Source organism: Mesoplodon mirus (assembly GCF_964341445.2).
Source record: "Mesoplodon mirus genome assembly, chromosome: 19".
Lineage (NCBI taxonomy): Eukaryota > Metazoa > Chordata > Mammalia > Artiodactyla > Ziphiidae > Mesoplodon > Mesoplodon mirus.
In genome coordinates this window covers 18,296,924-18,317,906 of record NC_138995.1, presented here as the reverse complement: position 1 = coordinate 18,317,906, position 20,983 = coordinate 18,296,924, and the positions used below count along the sequence as shown (strand labels likewise).

The 20,983-nt window shown below is 46.4% G+C and overlaps 1 protein-coding gene across 2 annotated transcripts in view; it reads left to right on the top strand.

The window, feature by feature from the left end:
- The window catches only part of CDH3 (cadherin 3), a 117,905-nt gene that overhangs the window by 93,124 nt on the left and 3,798 nt on the right, over positions 1 to 20,983 (top strand). For both annotated transcript variants that reach the window (XM_082606994.1, XM_082606993.1), the window contains exons 5-15: positions 7,367 to 7,449; positions 8,675 to 8,800; positions 9,031 to 9,186; positions 9,269 to 9,413; positions 10,692 to 10,858; positions 11,512 to 11,640; positions 12,561 to 12,746; positions 14,194 to 14,435; positions 14,818 to 14,963; positions 15,757 to 15,981; positions 19,073 to 19,279. In XM_082606994.1, the coding sequence (XP_082463120.1) occupies positions 7,367 to 7,449; positions 8,675 to 8,800; positions 9,031 to 9,186; positions 9,269 to 9,413; positions 10,692 to 10,858; positions 11,512 to 11,640; positions 12,561 to 12,746; positions 14,194 to 14,435; positions 14,818 to 14,963; positions 15,757 to 15,981; positions 19,073 to 19,279 (1,812 nt within the window). The remainder of the gene's footprint in view (positions 1 to 7,366; positions 7,450 to 8,674; positions 8,801 to 9,030; positions 9,187 to 9,268; positions 9,414 to 10,691; positions 10,859 to 11,511; positions 11,641 to 12,560; positions 12,747 to 14,193; positions 14,436 to 14,817; positions 14,964 to 15,756; positions 15,982 to 19,072; positions 19,280 to 20,983) is intronic.

Sequence of the window (20,983 nt, the reverse complement as noted above, 5' to 3'; positions counted from 1 at the left end):
GTCCCATTATTATTTTTTTTAACTAATCTATTTATTTTTGGCTGCATTGGGTCTTCGTTGCTGGGTACAGGCTTTCTTTAGTTGTGGCGAGCAGGGGCTACTCTTCATCGCAGTGTGCGGGCTTCTCATTGCTGTGGCTTCTCTTGTTGCGGAGCGTGGGCTCTAGGTGCTCAGGCTTCAGTAGCTGTGGCACGTGGGCTTCAGTAGTTGTGGCTCGTGGGCTCTAGAGCACAGACTCAGTGGTTGTGGCACACGGGCTTAGTTGCTCCGCGGCATGTGGGATCTTCCCAGACCAGGGCTCAAACCTGTGTCCCCTGCATTGGCAGGTGGATTCCACTGCACCACCAGGGAAGCCCCTACTATTCTTGAATACATCTTTTTATAGCATGCTTCTCTCCCTTCAAACCAAGGGAAGACAGGCCTTAGGCTCAAAGCTTCAGCAAACATGGGAATTCCCTGGAGGTCCAGTGGTAGGACTCCGCACTTTTACTACCAAGGGCGTGGGTTCAATCCCTGGTCAGGAAACTAAGATCCCGCAAACCATGCGGCATGGCCAAAAAACAAAACAAAACAAAAACTTCAGCAAACAGTTGATTCTGGGGCCCACAGAATTCAAGTGCATTTCCCAGGATCACCCATCAAGTTAAAGTCAGTGCCTGCACAAGAATGGGGTCTCCATCACTATTAATAGTATTAGCAGCAGACCTGGCCATAATGCATCCTATTTGTCAGTTCTTTACATTTATTCTCATTTAATCCTCACAACTACCTGTAAGAGAGTTACTGTTATTATCCCTGAGTCTAGTACTTTTCTCCAAATAACACACTGCCTCACTGGGCATCTAAAAATCAATCTTTGCTATTTCAATAGATGGAGAAGGACCACAGGTAATGGGGGTTAGGGAGGAGATAAGAAAACAAACTCTCAGGTGTGTCAGAAAGATAATATAACCATATTATATAAACGACTCAATCTAGATGGGTCTAGGTACCACTTCTGGCCATTCCATTTCCTAGCTATGTAACTTCAGTGAATGCATTTAACTCCTCATTTTCCCAATTTAGAAAATGGGCATTAAAATCTACTTTATAGGGTGCTTGGTGAAGATTAAATGAGAAAGTATACAAATGTTAGGGCTTCCCTGGTGGCGCAGTGGTTAAGAATCCGCCTGCCAAGGCAGGGAACACAGGTTCGAGCCCCGGTCCGGGAAGATCCCACATGCTGCAGAGCAACTAAGCCCGTGCGCCACAACTACTGAGCCTGCGTGCCACAACTACTGAGCCTGCATGCCGCAACTACTGAAGCCCGTGCGCTGCAACTACTGAAGCCTGCGAGCCTAGAGTCCATGCTCCGCAGCAAGAGAAGCCACCGCAATGAGAAGCCCATGCACCACAACAAAGAGTAGTCCCCGCTCTCCACAACTAGAGAAAATCCGCACACAGCAACAAAGACCCAATACAGCCATAAATAGATAACTTTATTTTAAAAATTCATACAGATTTTGAAAAAACACACAAATGTTAGCTGTTAATAATAGTAATTCATGATGGGAGGGATTCTCGACTCTTGATATTGATGCTTGCTGTATTCGTTTGCTAGGGCTGCTGTAACAAAGACACACAGACTGGGGGCTTAAACACAGAAATTTATTTTCTCACAACTCAGGAGGCTAGAAGTCCAAGATCAAGGTGTCAGCAGGGCTGGTTTCTGTTGAGGCCTCTCTCCTTAGCTTGTAGATGGCTGTCTTCTCCATGTGTCTGTAAATAGTCTTCTCTCTGTAATTGTGTCCAAATTTCCTCCTCCTCTTATAAGGACACTTGTCATACTCGATTAGGGCCCACCCTAATAATCTCATTTTAATTTAATCACCTCTTTAAAGGCCCTTTTTCCAAATATAATCACATTCTGAGCTATTAGGAGTTCAACACATGAATTTGAGTGGGGGGGAACACAATTCATGTTAAGAGAAAACTTGGACCTACAGAAAAATAAAGATAATAAGTAGCTGGTAACCCCAGTCATAGGGAAGCTTCATTTCCTTCCAGTCTTTTTAAAATTTTTTCCTGTGCATAGTTACATATACTATATATGCAGTTCTACATTCTGCTTACATTTTGCATAGCTGGATAAAAAATCTATGGAGTGAATGCCCCATAGGTTATTTAACTTTTGCCCTGTATTAAGATGATTCAAACTCTGCCACATATCATTCCTGGTCTTTTTTAGCCCAAAGGCAAAGCAAGGTTCCTCAGAAGATGAGAGTACAAAGCTGTGTCCTGGAGGTAAAGGGCAGGGTCACCCTGGGAATCTCCCTGCCCCTGGGACCCTTTGGAACTGACTCAGGCCGAGATCCCTCTTTCCCCTCCTCCCACCGGGCCGAGCATGTTGTCACAGCCCATGACTCCTCAGTGGGGATGTCGTCAAGGAGGCAGGGTTGGTATCTAAGCAATCTTCTCTTTCTCAGGGGCACACTCCAGCCTTCCCACGAAGGAACCTGCCTCTGTGTGTGAGCTCTGGGGCTCTGGGGAGCTGAAGACAGCTCTGTATGCTTTTAAGCCCTCCATCTTCCTCCCCTCCATGCACTAACCCTCTCCCCAAAAGGTGGCCAGTGTCTTAAGTTCTTTCACCCAAGTTAGTTTTACCTGCTTTTGAACTTCATGTTAATGGAATCATACACGTGTCCTCTCTTGTATCTGGCTTCTGTCACTCAACCATATTTGTAAGATTCATTCATGTTGTTGTATGTCCTTGTGGTTGACTCATTTAATTATATGAATATTCCACCATATTTTTATTCATCCTACCTTGATGGACATTTGGGTTATTTCCAGTCTTTAGCTATTATAGACAGTGCTTCTGTGACTATTATACTTGTCTTGTGTCTTTGTTGGGTCTATACCTCAAAGTAAAATTGCTGGGTCTTGGGGAACATGTATATTTAGCTTCAGCAAATACTGCCCAAGAGTTTTCCAAAATGACTATCCCATTTTACACTCCCACATCAAACTTCTACTTTTTTTTTAGTTGAGGTAAAATGTGCATAACATAAAATTTGACTGTTTTAACCATTTTAAACAATTTGGTGACGTTAAGTACATTCAAATTGTTGTGCAACCATCACCATAGTCTGTCTCCAGAACTTTTTCATCATCCCAAACAGAAACTCTGTACCCATTAAACAATAACTACCCATTCCCCTCTCTCTCCAGCCCCTGGTAACTTCTATTCTACTTTCTATGCCTATTAATTTGAGTATTCTAGGTACCTCATATAAGTGGAATCATGCAGTATTTGCCCTTTTGTGACTAGCTTATTTTACTTAGCATAATGTTTTCAAGATTCTTCCATGTTGCAGCATGTGTCAGAACTTTATACCTTTTAAAGACTGAATAATATTCCATGGTATGCATAGACCACATTGTGTTTATCTGTTCATCTCTTGATGGACACTTGTGTTGTTTCCATCTTTTGGCTATTGTGAATGTGATACTATGAAAATATGTGTACAACTATCTGTTTGAGATCCTACTTCAGTTCTTTTGGGTATACGCCTAAAAATAGAATTGCTGGATCATGTGGTAGTTTTATGTTTACCTTCTGAGGAGCCACCAAACTGTTTTTCACAGTGGCTGCACCATTTCACATTCCCAGTGCAGGAGGGTTCCTATGTCTTTACATCTTGCCAACACTCGTTATTTACTTTTTTTTTTTTGCCACCCTAATAGGTATGAAGTGGTATCTCATTGTGATTTTGATTTGTATTTCCCTAATGACTAATGATATTAAGCATTTTTTCATATGCTTATTGGCCATTTGTATACCTTATTTGAAGAAATGTCTTTTCAACTCCTTTGCCTTTTTATTTATTTATTTTTAATTGGGTTGTTTGTTTTTTGTTGTTCTTGAGTTTTAGGAGTTCATTGTATAGTCTGGATATTATTTGGAATTCTACTTTTTAATGTTATACTCTTATATACTGTTTGAATACTTCATCATGTTCACATTACTGTTTGAATACTTCATCATGTTCACATTACTTTTTGTTTGTTTGTTTATCTTCTCAAAGAACCAGCTTTTAGTTTTATTGATCTTTGCTGTTGTTTTCTTTGTTTCTATTTCATTTATTTCTGCTCTGATCTTTATGATTTCTTTCCTTCTGCTAACTTTGGGTTTTGTTTGTTCTTCTTTCTCTAGTTCCTTTAGGTGTAAGGTTAGATTGTTTATTTGAGATTTTTCTTGTTTCTTGAGGTAGGCTTGGATAGCTATAAACTTCTCTCTTAGAACTGCTTTTGCTGCATCCCATAGGTTTTGGATCGTCGTGTTTTCATTGTCATTTGTCTCTAGGTATTTTTTTGACTTCCTCTTTGATTTCTTCAGTGATCTCTTGGTTATTTAGTAATGTATTGTTTAGCCTCCATGTGTTTGTGTTTTTTCCGTTTTTTTCCCCGTAATTCATTTCTCATCTCATAGCGTTGTGGTCAGAAAAGATGCTTGATATGATTTCAATTTTCTTAAATTTACTGAGGTTTGATTTGTAACCCAAGATGTGATCTATCCTGGAGAATGTTCCGTGTGCACCTGAGAAGAAAGTGTAATCTGCTGTTTTTGGATGGAATGTCCTATAAATATCAATTAAATCTATCTGGTCTATTGTGTCATTTAAAGCTTCTGTTTCCTTATTTATTTTCATTTTGGATGATCTGTCCATTGGTGTAAGCGAGGTGTTAATTAGGTTACTGTCGATTTCCTCTTTTATAGCTGTTAGCAGTTGCCTTATGTATTGAGGTGCTCCTATGTTGGGTGCATATATATTTATAATTGTTACATCTTCTTCTTGGACTGATCCCTTGATCATTACGTAGTGTCCTTCCTTGTCTCTTGTAACATTCTTTATCTTAAAGTCTATTTTATCTGATATGAGTATTGCTACTCCAGCTTTCTTTGATTTCCATTTGCATGGAAAATCTTTTTCCATTCCCTCACTTTCAGTCTGTATGTGTCCCTAGGTCTGAAGTGGGTCTCTTGTAGACAGCATATAGATGGGTCTTGTTTTTGTATCCATTCAGCAAACCTGGTCTTTTGGCTGGAGCATTTAATCCATTCACGTTTAAGGTAATTATCGATATGTATGTTCCTATGACCATTTTCTTAATTGTTTTGGGTTTGTTTTTGTAGGTCCTTTTCTTCTCTTGTGTTTCCCACTTAGAGAAGTTCCTTTAGCGTTTGTTGTTCCTTTAGCTGGTTTGGTGGTGCTGAATTCTCTTAGCTTTTGCTTGTCTGTAAAGCTTTTGATTTCTCCATCGAATCTATATGAGATCCTTGCCAGGTAGAGTAATGGTTGTAGGTTCTTCCCTTTCATCACTTTAAGTATATCATGCCACTCCCTTCTGGCTTGTAGAGTTTCTGCTGAGAAATCAGCTGTTAACCTTATGGGAGTTCCCTTGTATGTTATTTGTGGTTTTTCCCTCGCTGCTTTCAATAATTTTTCTTTGTCTTTAATTTTTGCCAATTTGATTACTATGTGTCTCGGCGTGTTTCTCCTTGGGTTTATCCTGTATGGGACTCTCTCCGCTTCCTGGACTTGGGTGACTATTTCCTTTCCCATGTTAGGGAAGTTTTTGACCATAGTCTCTTCAAATATTTTCTCTGGTCCTTTCTCTCTCTCTTCTCCTTCTGGGACCCCTATAATGTGAATGTTGTTGCATTTAATGTTGTCCCAGAGGTCTCTTAGGCTGTCTTCATTTCTTTTCATTCTTTTTTCTTTATTCTGTTCCGCAGCAGTGAATTCCACCATTCTGTCTTCCAGGTCACTTATCTGTTCTTCTGCCTCAGTTATTCTGCTATTGATTCCTTCTAGTGTAGTTTTCATTTCAGTTATTGTATTTTTTTTTTTTTTTTTTTTTTTGCGGTACGTGGGCCTCTCACTGTTGTGGCCTCTCCCGTCGCGGAGCGCAGGCTCAGCGGCCATGGCTCACGGGCCCAGCCGCTCCGCGGCATGTGGTATCTTCCCAGACCGGGGCACGAACCCGTATCCCCTGCATCGGCAGGCGGACTCTCAACCACTGCGCCACCAGGGAAGCCCTCAGTTATTGTATTGTTCATCTCTGTTTGTTTGTTCTTTAATTCTTCTAGGTCTTTGTTAAACATTTCTTGCATCTCCTCGATCTTTGCCTCCATTCTTTTTCCGAGGTCCTGGATCATCTTCACTATCATTATTCTGAGTTCTTTTTCTGGAAGGTTGCCTATCTCCACTTCATTTAGTTGTTTTTCTGGGGTTTTATCTTGTTCCTTCATCTGGTACATAGCCCCTCTGCCTTTTCATCTTGTCTGTCTTTCTGTGAATATGGTTTTTGTTCCACAGGCTGCAGGATTGTAGTTCTTCTTGCTTCTGTCACATTACTTTTGTAGTTTAAAAACCCTCATCTGTTATCCTTTCTTATTTTAGGGAAGGATTATTTAAAACAATTGTCATCATCATCTGAAACTAAAGGACAATTTTTCAAAAAAGGACAGTTGGGAGAGCTCACGCTGACCTTTCCATGGCACAGCACTGTCCCTCTGGTCCTTGTTGTGTGGCAGTCTAGTAGACTGATGAGCCCTGGTGTCTGGGCCAGTGTTGTGGGAACGCCTGGATCAGGGCATGTTGCCAATGGACCCAGTTGTAGCCCCTGGCAGTTTCCCTGATTCCATGCTTTGGCCACAAGGAAGGGTGGGTAAGAACATTGGTTGTGAATACTCTCTAGCATATGCCTTGGAGTCAGGCTGACCTGGCTTCTGAACCTCAGTTTTCTCATCTTTGTAAAGGAGCTCATGCCTACCTTGGCAGCATAGTTGTAAAGATGAAATGGGCACAGTCTCCAGATTAGCGAATGGTAGTTATTAACTCAGAGTGCTTGTTTAAAGGGCAGCCAAGCAGGGAGGATTCAGAAGGAGCATGACAGACTGAAACAACCCGAGGTTATCCAGAATGATCTGTGTGGGTGATGGTGTAGCAGGATGCATACAGCGCATATGTAGACTCACAGCCTTCGGAAATGCTTAAAATCTTCTGCCTCCAGCTGTGACCTTGGGTCAACTCTGTGTCTCGTGAGACTCCATGGGGCTAATGTCGCTGAATACCTATGATTTTGGTTCTTCGGCCCACAAACCACGAAGTGGTCCGCCCTCTTGAGACCAAACTCAGAAGCCCATCTGAAACTCATATTTGATCACATTGGTGGTCAGAGGAAGTAAGCCAAGCCTTCTTCTCCAGTGGCTTGGAATAGTCCTTGATCCAGTCAGGGGGCTGTTGTCAGGTCTTGGCTCCCACGGGGTATCTTCCAGAAGCCCCTCCTTCCTAATACTCTTTTCCTCCCTTCCCCACAGTAGTTTTCATGGACTGCCCTGGGCAAGAGTCGGCCCTGCTGACTGATGGTGACTTCACTGTTCTGAACAACAAAACAATCCAGGTAAAACACCATGTCCACCTTCAGGAGAGAAGAAAGACATTCTCCGTGCATGCCCAGCTTGCTGCTGGCCAGGAGGCCGAGGTTGCCTTGGCTGTTGTGAGCCATGTTACCCCTGCAGAGGACACAGGGTTAGACCTCAGTTGCCCATAGCTGTGCGCGTGGGTACCGATATAAGCAGGGTAGTGCTTGCAGCTGCCCAGTAGGGGGCGCCAGAGTCAAGCCAGGGGGGCCCAGACCTGCTTTGTGAGTAATGGCCCAGTGCCCTTCCTCCCTTGAATTCCCTGTCCCACCTCCCTTTCCTTCTTTCCCATATCATGCCGGTAAACCACAAGTGAAGGTGATCCCAACACAGGACTGCCAATCTCATGAACCTTTGGGAAGATGGACCTGAGGCTCTTGGCCACATTTCTTTGTTTTGTCTAATTTAATTTTTTGAACAGCTAATATATCCACATGGTTCAAAATTTTAAATATTAAAAGGTTATAGAATGAATAACCTCCCCTTTTTTCTCCCCATCTGTCTAATGCCTTCTCTACCCCTCCAAGAGAAGACACAGATAACCCTGTTACCAGTTTCTTTCCTTCTAATTTATGTATTTGTTCTATATTTATATTAAATATATTTATATATATTATATATAGGTATAAAATAAACTTTTCGGTCCTCTTTTATGCAAAACTAACATACTATTCACATGTCTGCACCTTCTTTTTGCACTGAAAAATACATCAGTACACTGCCTATCCCCTTCTCACAGATAACCACCCTTATAAGCTTCTAGTATCCCCCAGACTTTGTCTGTATATAAGCAGATGTGAATATATGCCTTATTTTCCCACCCTTTTACACAAAAGATGGAACAGTGCCTGGCACATATTAAGCCTTATGTAAGTGTTTGTTAAATAAAATACTAAACTACATTAAGCTGTTCCATACCTTGTTCTTTTTCACTTAAGTATGGATATATATCAAAGATCTTTCCATGCCAGCACAGAGAGACATTCCTCATTTTTCAAGCTGTATACAATTTCCACTAGATGGATGTATTATAGTGTATTTAATTAGGCCTTCTCTATAAGTGAACACTTAGATTATTTCCAAGTTTTCTTTTACAATAAACCCATCTGGGCCTCTGTCCTTGCCCTGAGCCCCTGTAGGTGAGAGGATGTTGGGTATGTTCCAGTTGTCTGCACACCTGGGTTAAGGGGTCTTCTCTCCTTGCAGGAAAGGAAAGCATTGAAGATCTCCCCATCCAAACGTATCTTGCGAAGACGCAAGAGAGATTGGGTGGTCCCGCCAATATCTGTCCCTGAGAATGGCAAGGGTCCCTTCCCCCAGAAGCTGCATCAGGTATGACTGTGCCTTCTCCCTGGGAGTCATTGGTGTCTTCAGGGACTCTCATTCAAAGGCCTGAATATGAGGTTTCTTGCTGCTGAGCCCTGGGGCCTGCAGAGGGAAACTCTCTGATGGGAGCAGTTTCTAATCAGGCAGTGCCTCTCCACCCCTCCCCACAGAGGGTTCTTTGCTACAATCATGAGATATTTGTCACTTTGTCAGCTGCCATTTTCTTTTGCTTCCAGCTCAAATCTAATAAAGACAGAGGCACCAAGATTTTCTACAGCATCACGGGGCCTGGGGCAGATAGCCCCCCTGAGGGTGTCTTCACCATAGAGAAGGAAACGGGCTGGTTGCTGTTGAATAAACCACTGGACCGGGAGAAAATTGCCGAGTATGAGGCAAGTAACCTTTAGCATCCAACAGGAAGCATGGCCCCAGGGAGGGTAGTGCCAGGCTGACCCCAGGCCTGTGTACCTACAGCTCTTTGGCCACGCTGTGTCGGAGAACGGTGCCTCCGTGGAAGAGCCCATGAACATCTCCATCATTGTAACAGACCAGAATGACAACAAGCCCAAGTTCACCCAGGACGTCTTCAGAGGGAGCGTCTTGGAAGGGGTACTACCCGGTAAGAGGACTGGGGAGGGCACAGCTGTAGAGGTCTGCTGGGCCCAGACCTGGCCTTGGGTCCACTTCTGGAATCAGCCCAGACTCTTAAAGGCTGGAAGAACCCTTCATACCTGATTTCCTGGGCTGTGCCTCAGATCACCTGGGATCTTCTTAAAAATCCAGATTCCCCCACTCCATCCCGAGATCCCTGAATAAGAATGACCCTGGAGTAGAGCCCCAGAATCTGTGTATTTGAAAATTTCCCAGAAGCTTCGGATGATCAGCCAGCTGCAGCTTTGGAGCTGCAGAGACCTATATTTGAATCTGGATTTTGTCTCTCATCTGCTGTGACCCTGGGCAAGGTCTTGACCTCTGAGCCTCAATCGTCACACCTGAAAATGGGGCTAATATCAACCATAAAGAACTGTGAAGTTTAGAAATAACACATGCCTACTGCTGTGTGATACGAAGCACCCGACATGAGGTTCTTTGGGGAAATGGCAGCTGCAAGGAGGGTGGCAAAGGCTGAGAGGTGTTAGAATGTGGTTTACAGAGAGCAGAAAATGAATTGTCAGGCTGGGGAAGAGGGTGAGAGGGGCTGACAAAAGACTAGAGAAATAGGTGACATTAATGACCTCAAAGACAGGTGCTGGTGAGGAGGGCTCCTCCTCTCCCTCTGTCTCTGAGTTGTGGAGAATTACAGGGAAATGTGAGTTGGTTAGGCTGCCCATAACAGACATTTCCAGAAGAAAGACAGTACCTTCAACAATATGGGACCTTTTCCCCCTTTGTATTCAGGAAGCCTAGAGGTGGTCAAGCCAGGCTGGAATGGTGCTTTAACGTGTTGGGGGAACTAGGCTCCTTCCACCTCGTTGCTCTGCTGTTTTGGCTTTATTCCCAAGATTACCTCATGGTTGCTGCTGGAGCTCTGGCCATTACATCCGGAAGGAGGGAAGGGGTGGGAAGAATAAGCCCCTTAACTCAGAAAAACGCTTCTCCCAAAGTTGTATATCCCATTCGTCAGATTTCAGTCTCGTGGCCACAGCTAGCTGCAAGAAGCTAAATAGTCTTGGTTCCCGGTGGGCTTGTGCTCAGCCTAGAATGATTATGAGGATTATGTTTCTAAGAAGGAAGGGGAGAATGGGAAATGGGCACTAATTAGCAATCTCTTCCAAGAGTGGAACATGGGACCATGCCAGCGAGTAGGGTGGAGCCTCTCGGAGTTCCAGAAGTGGGCAAGGCTGGAATAGGAGCTGGAAGGGAAGGTTGCTCACTCATCAGCCCTTCTCCCCTCCAGGCACTTCTGTGATGCAGGTGACAGCCACGGATGAGGACGATGCCATCAATACCTACAATGGGGTAGTTGCTTATTCCATCCATAGTCAAGAGCCAAAGGACCTCATGTTCACGGTCCACCGGAGCACAGGCACCATCAGCGTCGTCTCCAGTGGCCTGGACCGGGAGGTAAGTGGCCCTTCAGGAAGGTGCTGCCTGCCCAGGCTAGCCCAGGCTGGGGTCTGACGCTCAGAGCGGAAGCCTCTGCCCCCAAAGCCCAGGGCAGAGCAGTGGGGACCCAAGTCAGCTGGGAATGGCTGCTGCTATGTCCCACGTTGATGTCCTGCAGCTCCCTGGGGCCAGTGGCACGTTGCCAAACCATCTCGTTAAGGCTGAGGAGGCAGCTGTAAAACGCAGACCTTTAATACTTTCTGCAGGTTTTCTCATGTCCTCTCGGAATGGCTCACTTAGCACGCACATTGCCCAGATTTGTCCCATGTGTGCCACAAAGCAGAATTAGCTCCATGGATATTGGAGTTGCCTCCTGTTCCCTAATTAATACCTTTTCCCAAATCCACACTCAAAGCTCCCATTCTGCATCCGCCCAGGGTCAGGAGGCAATGCCCAGGCTTCATCCCACGACAGGCCCAGGAGAACCGTTTGGATCCACAGTTCCCCTCCCCCTCCCCCCTTTGCTTCTCGTCTTTCCTGCAGTGGGCAAGCAGTGGGTCAGGAATCAAGAGAACACCGAGAGGGAGGAACATTCCGCTTCCCTCTCCGTACACCCAAGGCTGGGCCCAGCGCGCAGTGGCCTTCCACTTCCACTCTCCTTTTCCCCCCAGAGAGTCCCTGAGTACACACTGACCATCCAGGCTACGGACATGAACGGGGACGGCTCCAGCACCACGGCTATGGCCGTAGTGGAAATCCTCGATGCCAATGACAACGCTCCTGTGTTTGAGCCCCAGAAGGTAATGCCCCTTCCTTCCTTCTTCCTTTGTCAGATGATGAAGGACTAAGTTTCTCCTTTCTGACGGAACTCCGGAACCAGCCTACATTGCTTCAAGTCCCAGTCCCAGCACTTGTGAGCTGTGTGACCTGAGGTGAACTACCTAACCTCTCTGTGCCCTATTTCCTAATCTGTGAAATGGAGATGATGCTCCATTGTCTCCTGCTGCATTTTTCTCAGTTTTAAATGAAATAATCTATGTCCAGTTCTTAACACAATCCCAGGTACACAAGTGCTCAATATGAAAATCTTTGTTGATATGGAAAGTCCTAATTTGCCTCACACCTATACCTGCCCACATTCCCCCAGTGGATGCTTGTACACCTCACGTGACAGAGGACTCAGTGCCAGTCAAGGTGACACCCACCCCCTTCCATCTGTAGGTACCTCTGACTGCTAAACATTGTTTAGGCCTGATTAAAAATTTGTTCTCAACAGCTGATTTCCCCATCTTTGCCATCTGTTCCAGAATTTCCAAAAACAGTTCCTGGTCAGTGCCCCAGAGCAATCAGACACCTAGCCCTTCTCGCCACCTTCCTTATGCCTTTCTGACCTCAGCTAGATATAGGTGACTACTCAATGGCGAGGCCTTGGGCACCCAGATCAGTGAGATTCCTGGAGCGTCAGCCCCCTGGGTGTAGGGAAAGCAGGCCCAAGATTGCTGTGGTCTGTCCCAGCAGCTGTGAGACTGACTCTTGGGATGTTCTGCATCCATGCATGCCTTGAAACCCCAATAAGTGGGTTGGGCGGTCCCGGAAAGGGTGAGCGGCATGGGGCGCCCCTGGAGTTGGATGGAGGATTCACAGCCAGTGAAGAGTGGAACAGCCTCTCAAGGTGGTCAGTCTCTCCGCTCTGACTGTGCTGTGCTTCCCACGCTGACAGTACGAGGCCCGTGTGCCTGAGAACGCAGTGGGCCACGAGCTGCAGAGGCTGACAGTGACCGATCTGGATGCCCCCAACTCACCGGCATGGCAGGCTACCTACCGCATCGTGGAAGGTGACAACGGGGACCATTTTACCATCACCACCCACCCTGAGAGCAACCAGGGTATCCTGACAACCAAGAAGGTGAGTCAGTTTGGGCTTTGTACAAGGGCCACACCTGGGACAGTCAGGTCTGCAGCCTCCAGGACTAGGGGGTACCACCTGCCTTGGGAGACATACGTTGGACCACTCACCAGGGAGTGTACCAGGCCAGTGTCTTGCAACACTCTCCCATTCCTCTTGGGTTAGGGAATTCCTTTGTTCAAACTAAACCTTACCCAGGGACCCAGTTCATAAAACAGATTCATAAAACAGAGTTGCTGATCTAATTGAGGCAGATCAGTGGGGCCCCCCCCTCCCAGATCCCAGTGTCCAGTGGCTGCTCCCAATCAGTCTTACACAGAGGGTCTCTGTTTTATTGGAATTCTTGCTAATTTTGCATTCAATCCATAATTCATATCTAGGTGTTTGGATAGTAAAATGTTTTAAATTACTTAGTAGTTAGGCATACCCTTGCCTCTCAAAAAGTCTTTTAATAAAATTGATGCTTCAAGAAGATGGGTCCAATCTTTCTTTGATTTCTTTTACCTCCTGGTTTATTATGAAGAATGGCCCAGTTTGAGAAGTGGGGCTTTATATAATACTTTAAAGGCTGTCCCCTCCTTGCAACCAAAACTTTGTAACACCCCTTTCACAGTGTGAAATGAACTTCATTTATAATATAACTTCTCTAACTTACATAATTTCTAGAAAACTGGAATGCCCTAACTGCAAAATAAAGGAGAATTTTACAGGAAAAGTTACTGATAATATTTCCATATGTAAAACTTTGGGCACAAGTACACTAGAAAACATAATGAAGTGGTCAGTTTCTTGCTCATCATCCAGATGTAGTAGATACTATATGTCACTCTAGTAACTCATATCACGAGTGGTATTGATGTTTTTCCAGAACAACAAATAAACAACTTTGGGAAAGGCCTGAACAAATCAAATTACAAGGTCCCCTCAGAAGTTGCATTCCTGGAAAATTCAGTATAAATTAAAACCACACCAAAAACTCGGTTTATATGTAAAACACATTCTAGACTATAAATATAAACAGAACATCACACCCATAAATACATGAATGTCCATGGTGATATTGGCAAGTCACATGGGATATGGGACAGTTCTTTGTGTCCCTGCCCCAGCCTGTAAATGCCAGTGGCATCCCCAGTCATTAGGACACCTAGAAATGCCTCCTCCAAGTTTCTACAACACCCCCTAGGGGGTGTCATCACCCCATAGGGAACCAGTTCTAGGCTTAGGGCTTACTAGTCTAGTTGCCTTTGGGGTGGTGGTCTGAGAGGCCTCACTGGATGTCCACTCAGGAAATGTAGGAGGCTCTATGGGGTAGGGAGGGGGCAGTATTGTTGCTGGTGGGAGCCTCCAGCCCCTCATAGTGGGCCCTTTCCTTCTGGCATCACAGCACTGCATGGGGCCTCCTCACAAAATGGCGGCTCAGGTCCTCCTTCCTCTTCTGTCCCAGGGCTTGGATTTCGAGGCCAAAAACCAGCACACCCTGTACGTTGAAGTGATCAACGAGGCTCCCTTTGTGGTGAAGCTCCCAACCTCCACGGCCACCATAGTGGTCCACGTGGAGGATGTGAATGAGCCGCCCATGTTCGTCCCACCCTCCGAAGTCATCGAGGTCCAGGAGGGCATCTCCGTCGGCGAGCCTGTCTGCACCTACACCGCGCAGGACCCGGACAAGGGGAGTCAGAAGATCAGGTACATAGGAGCTGGGCTTAAATTCAGCTAAATGCATGGGTACTGTTGGATGGGTTGTTTATTATAGCTAGAATTTGTTCTAATTGCCATAAAGACTATTAAATATTTTGAACGTCACCCCTGTACAGGGCCTTCCCTTCCTACCCTCCACATGGCTGAAGTCCAGGGGACAGGTATTCCTGCTCCCTCTCATGTGTCCCTGCTGGGACCCCACCTTCTGCTCAGGCTCCCATTTGGGGGTGAGATGCATTTTCCACGTAATCCTGCTTAGGAGCCCTGAGTCCTATGAAACCCTCTGCCAGTTGGCATGAGGAGGCTTTGAATGATGACTCCAGAACTCTGAGTATTCTGAGTGTGATTCTTCTCAACTTTTCTGCTCCAGCTACCACATCCTGAGAGACCCGGCAGGGTGGCTAGCAATGGACCCAGACAGTGGGCAGGTCACTGCTGCAGGGGTCTTGGACCGTGAGGATGAGCAGTTTGTGAGGACCAACATCTACGAAGTCATGGTCTTGGCCACAGACGATGGTGAGAGCTTCCTCCCAGCCCCTCCACATGAGCGCCTTTGGAGCCGAGGACACAGCATGTCCCCTCCACAGACAGAGTGTGGTGTGGGGAAGCGGTGTCAGCAATCCTAGCTGGGAGGTCAGAGGGGTCTCTCAGAGGGGTCTTTTAGAGGGTGGTCCTAGGGTTGGCTGGTTTCAATTTCCCTAAGACCCAGGAGTTAGGAGGTATCCTGAAGACTCCTTTCAGCCTAAGTTTGGGGTTCACTGAGCCCTGAATTGGCCTGTTGTTTTCCCCTTGTGAATGATTGAAAGGGGCTGCCTGGAAAGTGGCATGATTGATTAGTGATGTCACACCATGACAGGATTGGGGGTGATAATGTAATTACCATCTCTATTTGACACATACTGAACCAAGGCCTGGAGGCAGGCGAGAGGTTACTGCAGGGCTGGGAAGCAAAACTTCCCTGAAGCTGATCAGCAAACACTGCATCAGCCCTGAGGTGGCCAATAGGTTTCTCTTTGTAATAGATTGGTAGTGGCTGTCTGGATGAAATGGCTGCAACTGTGCTGTGATCAGTTAGTAATGTCTGCCATGGACACAAAATGAGAATGATTGTATGTTTGCCATGCATTTGTCATCACTGGTTTGATCTATAATGAAGCTAGTGTACAGAGGCTCTTGAAAGGTTACAGTTGGACAGTAAATAGGACCCTCCTGAGGCTGATTGGGTAGGTCCTGGGGGAGCTTAATATTGATTCATCAACCCAACCAAGGGCACATGCTGAAAAGAGATCATGTGTGTGATTATGAACAGGGAGCCCTCCCACCACTGGCACGGGGACCCTCCTGCTAACACTGATGGATGTCAACGACCATGGCCCAGTCCCTGAACCCCGTCAGATCACCATCTGCAACCAAAGCCCTTTGCCTCAGGTGCTGAACATCACAGACAAGGACCTGTCCCCTCACACCTCCCCTTTCCGGGCCCGGCTCACATACGACTCGGACATCTACTGGACGGCAGAGGTCAATGAGAAAGGTAACTGAGTGGTGGTGGCAGATGGGTGTCTGCCCCCTACCAAGACCCGGCACACCTTCCTGCCCCAGTGTCTTGTGGGTCACCGAATTACCAGTCTCCTCAAGAATGTCAGTTAAATGCTGCTTATTAACTTAGTGTAAGCCTTTGGAATTCCACAGGAGCCCTTAAAGACCATTCTAGCTCAACCACCTGCCTGTACAGTTGGAAAAACAGGTCCAGAGAGATGGAATGTGCCTTTCTCACTCTCACATAATGAGGGAGTCAGAACTCCAGCACGGTGATAACAGCTAACATGCCTGAGCATGCTTGCTGTGTGCTATGTGCGCTTCAGACGCTTTACATAGATTCGGCTACTTAATCCTCACAACAACCCTGTAAAGAAGGTACTGTTATCTCACACATACATGCACGTGCACCCATTTTACAGATGGGGAAACCAAGGCTTACAGAAGCTTAAATATCTTGCCAAGGGCATTATGGTTAGAAAATGATGGCCCCAGGATTGGAATGCAGGCAGTCTGCCATACCAGGATGCTTTGCAGCTTACCATTTATCAAACCCTGGTGATATGCAAGATGCTTTTTGTACTTTTCCATATTTAATATTTCTACCATCCTCTGTGGTCAGTATTTCTATCCCTATTTACAGATGAGAATGAGGCTCAGAGACGTTAAATAGTGTGTCCAAGGGCACAGTGTGGATAAGCAGTGGAGCAGAAATTGAAGCTGGGGTCCCTCACCCCCTCACATCCCTGCTCCCAGCCACCTCCCTGTCCTTCCTCTTTCCCATCCCCCTGGAGCTCCTCAGCCTTCAGTGGTTTTTCATTTGTCACAGGACTGGAGAAGGGACTTGCTGGCATCAAGTGGGCAAGGACCTAGGTGTGTGAGAAAGATACATCCAGGCCCAAGTGCCACTAAGGCCCCTGGAGAAACCCTGCTCACTCTGGTTTAAAGCATCTTCCTCTTCCTCTTGGGGCTAGAGTCCCCCAGGAGGGGAATGGGGAGCCAGAACATTCAGGTTCTGCCCCGAAGTAACGAAATGCCTGGTACCTATTACTGCTGCTGAGCCCCGCCCAGAAAGGACTGGGGAGACCTGCTTCAGACACACATATTGTCTCATTTTTATGATTCCTGTGATTTGGGGATGTATATCCAGCACCTTTCCTTGAGGGAACCCAAGTTGGTCTCCTGTCACCACCTTGTGGCCTAGAAGCCAGTTTTTCTCCTCCCTGACTGTATCGTTTACAAAGCGTAGACTCTGGAGCCGGAATGCCTTGGTTCAAGATCCAGCCCTTCCACTGACCAGGTTTGTGATTGTGGGCAAGTTACTGAACCTCACTGTTCTGCAGTTTCCCTACTTGTAGAAGGCTGCCATAATAATACCTACCTCCATACAATCACTGTGAAGATTAAATGAGTGCCTGAAAGGCATCTTGTCTGGTATATCAGTGCTCGGTAGACGCCAGTGGCCATCTTCACCACCACTGTTTGCCAAACAGTCACAGATCTGGCTCTGTCAAGTGTGAGCATTATGCCCAAAGCTCAGTGGTACCGACACCTGGTACTAGCATTGATACCCGGTTCTTGGTTTTGACTTAGTTGTTCTATCTGACTGTGTGTTTTTTTGGCAGAGGAGTTAATCCAAACTCTACACCTCTGTGACCTTGGGCTGCTTACTTGACCTCCCTAAGCTTCAATGTCTGCATTTGTAAAATGAGGATAACAGAACCTGCCTCTTAAAGTTGGGGTCTATGTCAGAGTTGGGCTTGGCACATAGTAAGTGTCAGTTTAGTCACTGACGCTGCCACCAGCACCATCATCAGCTGAGAACTCAGCCCTCCAGCGTGGGAACAGGATAGCAGGAGGGATGTTTGGGTGAAATACCCCATGTTGGCCTCTCCACTTGGTAGACCAAACATTCAGCCTACAGAACTCTCCCTGCCTGCTGCTGCTGAATGGCAACAGGGTGAATTCTCCCTTCTGGCCTTTTAACAGAGGGTCCCAGCAAGCGTGCAGAGCCTGTGAACTGAAAATGGCTCCTAGTCACTGCTGAAATAGGCCAGCAAGCCTGAGGGTGGGTGGGCTAGAAACGTGGGGTTGTTTCTGAATGTCCCAGTGACAGGGGGACACTACCAACATTTAGTGGTGAGGACTTGAATGCTTGGGAAGGTTCCTCATGATGGAGAATAGTTCCACCCAAGCTAATAGCGCCCTCTTTGAGAAACGTGGGTCTAAACTGAAGGCCTTTCTTCAGAGAGGCCTCTGACCCTATATTTCTCACCCACAAACACAGCCCCCCTCCCCACTCCAGGAGTGCTGCACACCCTCCCCAGAGTGGTACCCATTGCACCGAGGCTTGGCTTCTGCTCTGTGGCTGCCTGCTGCCCGCCCCGGGCCTTTGAAGGCTGTTAGCACAGTGCCTGTCGCAGCCTCGCTGCCGGCACCTCTGAACTTGTGTGCTGTCCCTAGTGCTGGGATAACACAGGTTAGCACCCGCTCTGATCTGCTTAACAACATCAGTTACATCACCAAGTCATATGCATTTGGATTTATTAGTAATTGATGCTCACTCAGAATATCCGGGTTTCAGATACCGAAATTCTATCATACAGTTGAGGTATAAACACTATATTTACTACTGCAAGAGCAAAATGCTGCAGTAATAAATGGCAGTGAACTTTCAAATAGGAAAACAGGTGGCCAGTGAATGTAAATATTAACAGATGGGGTTAGCTATCTCTTAGGAAGCACAATGTTTGTTTGTTTTGTGGCAAGGAATAATCTAGCAGCTAATGGTACTGAGAAATTATTGGCTCTACGTGCCATGACTTTTTAAAAGCATCGTATTTAAAAAATGCTGTGATTATTTTAAATAAAGTGATGAATTTATTCTTCTATCCAAATAATCCTTTCCACAGTGGTAAATTTGGCTTTGGCCAAATATCAGTTTTTAACACTTGGTTTAGTGTGCTTTGGGGATATTGCTTCCTGTTGCCCAGATGCAGAGGCTGCCTCCTCAAACCTCCGTCATGGTGTGCTCGGTTCCCACCATTTGTGGTTTCCTGAGATGAATAATTATCTGTCCACTCCAGGAGACACAGTGGCCTTGTCCCTGAAGAAGTTCCTGAAGCAAGACACATACGACGTGCACCTTTCTCTGTCCGACCACGGCGACAAGGACCAGCTGACGGTGATCAGGGCCACCGTGTGTGACTGCCACGGCCACGTGGAGACCTGCCCTGAACGCTGGAAGGGGAGTTTCCTCCTCCCCATCCTGGGTGCTGTCCTGGCTCTGCTGTGTGAGTGCCGGCACCCTTCCCCTTCCGAGGACAGGATAGAAGACCTGATTCTACCCTGAACTTCACAGACTAAGGGGCCACCAACAATGCGCAACTGTTCCTTATACTCTTAATTCCGGGAGTGTCATTCAATCCATAGATGTTTATGGAGGTTCTGGAAGGTGCCAGGCTTTGGGGATACACTGGGGAGCAGACTCGACCCTGCTGTCAGATCATCTAGTGGCTAGAGCAGTGGTTCTGAAGTCATGGTCTCCAACCAACAGCGTTAGCATCACCAGGAATTTGTTAGAAAGGCTAATTCTCTGGCCCACTCCTGACCTACTGATTCAGAAGCTTAGGGGTAAGACCCGGTCATCTGTGTTTTAACAAGCCCTTCAGGGGATTCTGGTGCATGTTAGAGCTTGAGAGCCATTGGTCTAGTGAGCAGAAATGTTTAGTTAAAAACTAATTTCTTTGCTCTAAAGGTAGAACCTATCACATTTGCTTTTTTCACTCTCTGAATTGTCCTTACACAGAAAACGTGCATTCAATCACATACGAATACAAGGGCAAGCTTTAATTAGTCATCATACTGTGTAGCAAGCACTCTGTTAGGTGCTGAGGGTGCAACACTTAACAAAACAGACCAGCCCCTGCCTTCATGGAGCTTACTTTCCAGTGCAGAGAGCAGACAACAAATAATCTGGCAGAGAAATAGGTGTTGCTATGGATTAAAAGAAAGTCGGGGGAGGAGGTCTGCCATTTTAAGTAGGGTGGGCAAGAAGTAGCCTTACAGAGAAGGGGATATTTGAGTAAAGACCTGAAAGAGGTGAGCAAGCAAATCATGCAGATATCTAGGGAACATCAAGTGCAAAGGCCTCGAGGCAGCTCTGTGCTTTGTGTGTGGAAACAGCAATGACTGGGATGGAAAAAGCAAGAGGGAGAAGAGTAAGAGATGAGATGAGGTCAGAGACGTGATGGGTGTGGCGGAGCAGCGTGTTGGGCCTTGTAGGTTATTGTAAGCACTCTGGTTGAAATGGGAAGTCATCGGGTTTGAAGCAGAGGAACAATGTGATTTGACTTGAATTTTCTAGGATTCCTACTGAACAGGCTGTAGAGGGCCCCAAGGGTGGGGACAGATTGCCATATGGAGCTACTGCCATAATCTAGGGGTGAGATGGTAGTTGTGACTCAGACCCAGGGTGGCAGAGTGAGAGGTGGTCATGTTTCAAGGTGGAATCGATTCAGATTCATATGTGGTATGAGGAAAAGAGCCATCTATGATTCCAAGGCCTGAACAAGTAGAAACATGGAGCTTCCATTAACCAGTTTGGGAAGGACCGTGGGAAGAGTCCAAATGGAGGTATCAGTAGGCAGCTGGATATATAAGCTTTGGGTGCAGGTGAGAAGTCCAGGTTGCCTCCTGCCTTTCCTCAGACCCAGGGGGGAGGAAAAGGTGAGGGAGGGGTCACAGTCTAGCCCACAGAGGGTGTGCATCCTGAGAACCCATGGACTCCCAAAGAAGGCTAGGTCAGTTTTGTCTGGCCAGAGGGAGACAGTGGTTCCACCGGCAGGCAAAAAAAAGGGATAAAGCTAAACAGTGGCTGTATCCTCTTACACTAAACAGCCATAGAGAGGGCCAGGCAGTACCCTCCTCATATGGGATTAACTGGGGGTAAGGCGAGCAACTAGGCACTAGCTGGCCAGTCCCCACTGTGTCCAAAT